The following is a 3,201-nucleotide window of genomic DNA, read 5'->3' on the forward strand; positions in this document are numbered from 1 at the left end:
TTTCCGAATTCCCACATATTTTTACCCTTGGGGGTTAGGTGTTACTGGCCCATTATTTATTATAGATTCGGGGGTAATTGAATCAGCTGTGATCGTCGGCGGCGTTGAAGTTTGGCCATCCGCCAAAGTTGGATCTTCACTTAATCCATCCTCCGAAGTGGAGCTTACCACAGGGATCTAAAACGACACACACATACACATTTATCAATTTCCCACATATACACACGAACACCCCCTATTGAATATCTTACCTCTGTCATAACAGTTGTTGTTGTTGACACTATACCCTTGATTAATTTCGAAGTACTTAATTGCCCAGCAGTGGTTAGCAGCGGCCGGGTTAGAGTCGATGTTAAGCCATCCAACATGGAACCAATATTTCCCAAAATATTACTAAATATTCCCTGACCAGCAGCGGCAGCTAAACCGGCACCAAGTAGCGACACTGTTATGAAAATATTTAGAAAATTCATAACTGAGCGGAAAATGTTCGCAAATGAAGTGAGAACAAATTTTCGAAATGTAAATGATTTTTATAAAATTTTACGGAACATATTGAGGAATAAATTTGATATTTTATGAGCAAAGATAAAGTTAAAATGTTGAACGGATTTGCGTGAAAAAGTTGGAACGAAATACCTGCACCCTGCATATGGTCATATGAAACACAACACAATTGGATAAATATAACAATAAACCAGTGAGAGGAGCAGTATAATCGGACGGGGCCGACCATACGATACCCTATATAACTACCACGAAATTTTCTGCGGATTTTTATTCCGTGCCTGGACAGTATTTCGTGATATTTGCACCCTCTTGCCCGATTAGAGGTCAACAGCACCTCTTCCTTACACTGACACATTTTCCGAATATTACTAATATTCAGTACAACCCTTCTAATTACTTGTCCAGAATCCCTTCACCGTGGGTTGCGTTGTGATGTTCGGCTTATTATTGTGGGCTATAGATCGAATCGAAAAAAAAACACAAAAAATAAGTTGTCGGTTCATTTCATCCCAATATTACTATCTGATCATTACCGAAAATTATATGTCCTTGATCATACTTGAATCGTCATGGAACATATCAAAGCAATCAGCTCTATATTTCCGCCCTGCAGTGTGTTAATGCTTTACTAAATAATATCTGAATACGTAAGCACCTGTAAATATTTAAGTGTAACTCCCACATCCGAGTACATACGACAATATAATCGGTATTCATTCAAAGGTTATCCTCTCCTCTTGGATATATTATAAACTTATCGGGTCTATTTCCTGCGGGGGCAAAAATATACGCCATAGAATACAAATTTTGTAATTTTTCACACAAAAGTCAGGTTCCATTTGGCCCGCTAAATATTTACCGATCTTAATCAAAACAAGCATGCTTTTTCATTGGCTCGACTCTCTTCTCCATGTAAAATTTCGCGATGTTTGGACCATAGAGCGACCAAAAAAAAAAACCGATAAAAATTAAGTATTTGGTTTATTTCATTTCAAGTATGTTTGGACCATAATTGCGGCCACTAGAGCGACCAGAAAAACCGACAAAAATTAAGTATTTGGTCCAGTTCATCTCCTAAATATTAACCGATCTTTACCAAAAACAATAAGGGTCTTCATTGGACAGAACCCATCCTACAGGCAAAATTTCGTGAAGATTGGTCCATAACTGTGGCCTGTATCGTGTTTACAAATTATAATGGACAGACGGATGGATGGACACACATGTGTAGATCGACTCAGCTAGTCGAGATATGACGATCGGTATACTTAAAGGCGGGTCTAGGACCAATATTTCGCGGCGTTACAAACTTTTGTGGCTGCACAAAGCTATAATACCCTGACAACATAGTTGTGTAGGGTATAAAAATAATTTTTAATAAATCCACGCCTTGGCATCTTGACAAAAAATATTTTTTCAATAAATCTACGCCTTGTGATAATTTCAAAAAATATTTTTTGAAAAATTTCTAAACCTTTTTTTCTAATTTTTCTTAATTAATTTATTTACAAAACTATCTTAACATTGGTTTTTATTTTTTGAATTTATGGGCATGGTGGCAACCATGAGGGTCGAACACAATCAGGTCCACCAGCTCCTCCAGCACCTCCGGGGCCATTACCAGCACCACCCCCTCCTCCGCCGCCGCCTCCTCCACCACCTCCGGGTTCACAGTTACAGCCACGGCCACCACCTCCACCACCGCCTCCGCCGCCACCTCCTGGTAGGGGTGATGCTAAAAATAAAAAAAAATATTTTTTTATTATTTTTTTTCAAATTAAAAAAATGCAATATTTTTTATTACCTCCATTGAGAGCCAATAGGCCACAGATTAAACTAAAAATTAACCAATATTTCATGGTGAACGGTATGCCGGCAATTGTTTAGCTAATTGTTTGGGGAATGTGGTTTTTATAGTTTCCTATCTTTATTGTTGTTATTTGTTTTTGTTTTTATTTTTCTTATTGTTATTGTTTTTGCTATTTCAATTTTCAAGTGTCAATTGCAAATGGATTGCTTTGGGGATGTTCTCAGCTATTCAGTAGAATTTGTTATTATTGTTTTACTTTGTGTGATTTTTTTTCAGGCGATTAGGGAAAAACCTTTAGTTTACATTAAAATGCATCATACACTCAAGGAAAAATTTTAGTTGATATTTGGTGGTTGATAGGAAATAATACAAAAATAGCATAAAATATATTTTGGTATAGCTTATGCCATGGAATCAGTAAAAATAAGGACCCAGGGACAATACACCCAAAGAAAAATGTTAGTTGATGTTGGTGTATGTAAAAAAAGAAGTAATAATAAAATATCTTAGAATATGCTATCGAATACCCTATACCATCAAATCCCCAAAAAATTATTCCCAGACACAATACACTCAAAGAAAAATATTAGTTGATTATAGCATAAGGGATATCCTAGTAAAGGGAATTGAATACCCAACCCTATTCTAATTGTGATATATTTCAGAGAAATCAAGCCTAGTAAATAAATTGAAATTTAGTGGTGGAGGTGATGAATATTTTTAAATTTCTCCAGGGTCCATTCGAGGTTATGGTGTGAATTTTTATGGAATAATTTTTTAAATTGTCACTAGATTTTTTTTAAATTTTTGAATTTTTATGGAATAATTTTTTAAAAGGTCATTAGAATTTTTTATCAAAGGTTTTTTTTCAGCAGAATTTG

At 35.6% G+C, this 3,201-nt stretch overlaps 1 protein-coding gene across 1 annotated transcript; it reads right to left on the reverse strand.

Annotated features, from left to right (window-relative positions):
• Positions 1-2,054: 2,054 nt before the first annotated feature.
• On the reverse strand, positions 2,055-2,369 carry LOC133332332 (rRNA 2'-O-methyltransferase fibrillarin-like). Its single transcript, XM_061540734.1, has 2 exons — positions 2,315-2,369; positions 2,055-2,245 (listed from the first exon to the last, which is right to left on the reverse strand). The coding sequence occupies exons 1-2, from the start codon at positions 2,367-2,369 to the stop codon at positions 2,055-2,057; spliced, it is 246 nt and encodes an 81-aa protein (XP_061396718.1).
• Positions 2,370-3,201: the final 832 nt, after the last annotated feature.

This window comes from Musca vetustissima, unplaced genomic scaffold (genome assembly GCF_032173495.1).
Source record: "Musca vetustissima isolate MV318-11 ecotype Yass unplaced genomic scaffold, APGP_CSIRO_Mvet_v1 utg17268, whole genome shotgun sequence".
In the NCBI taxonomy this organism is placed as follows: domain Eukaryota; kingdom Metazoa; phylum Arthropoda; class Insecta; order Diptera; family Muscidae; genus Musca; species Musca vetustissima.

Bases quoted from the DNA above. Each gene is read 5' to 3' on its own strand.
- LOC133332332 (XM_061540734.1), bottom strand. From the start codon at position 2,369: ATGAAATATTGGTTAATTTTTAGTTTAATCTGTGGCCTATTGGCTCTC. The intron at 2,246-2,314 runs GTAATAAAAAAT...TTTTATTTTTAG, and splicing joins CCTATTGGCTCTCAATGGAG to CATCACCCCTACCAGGAGGT.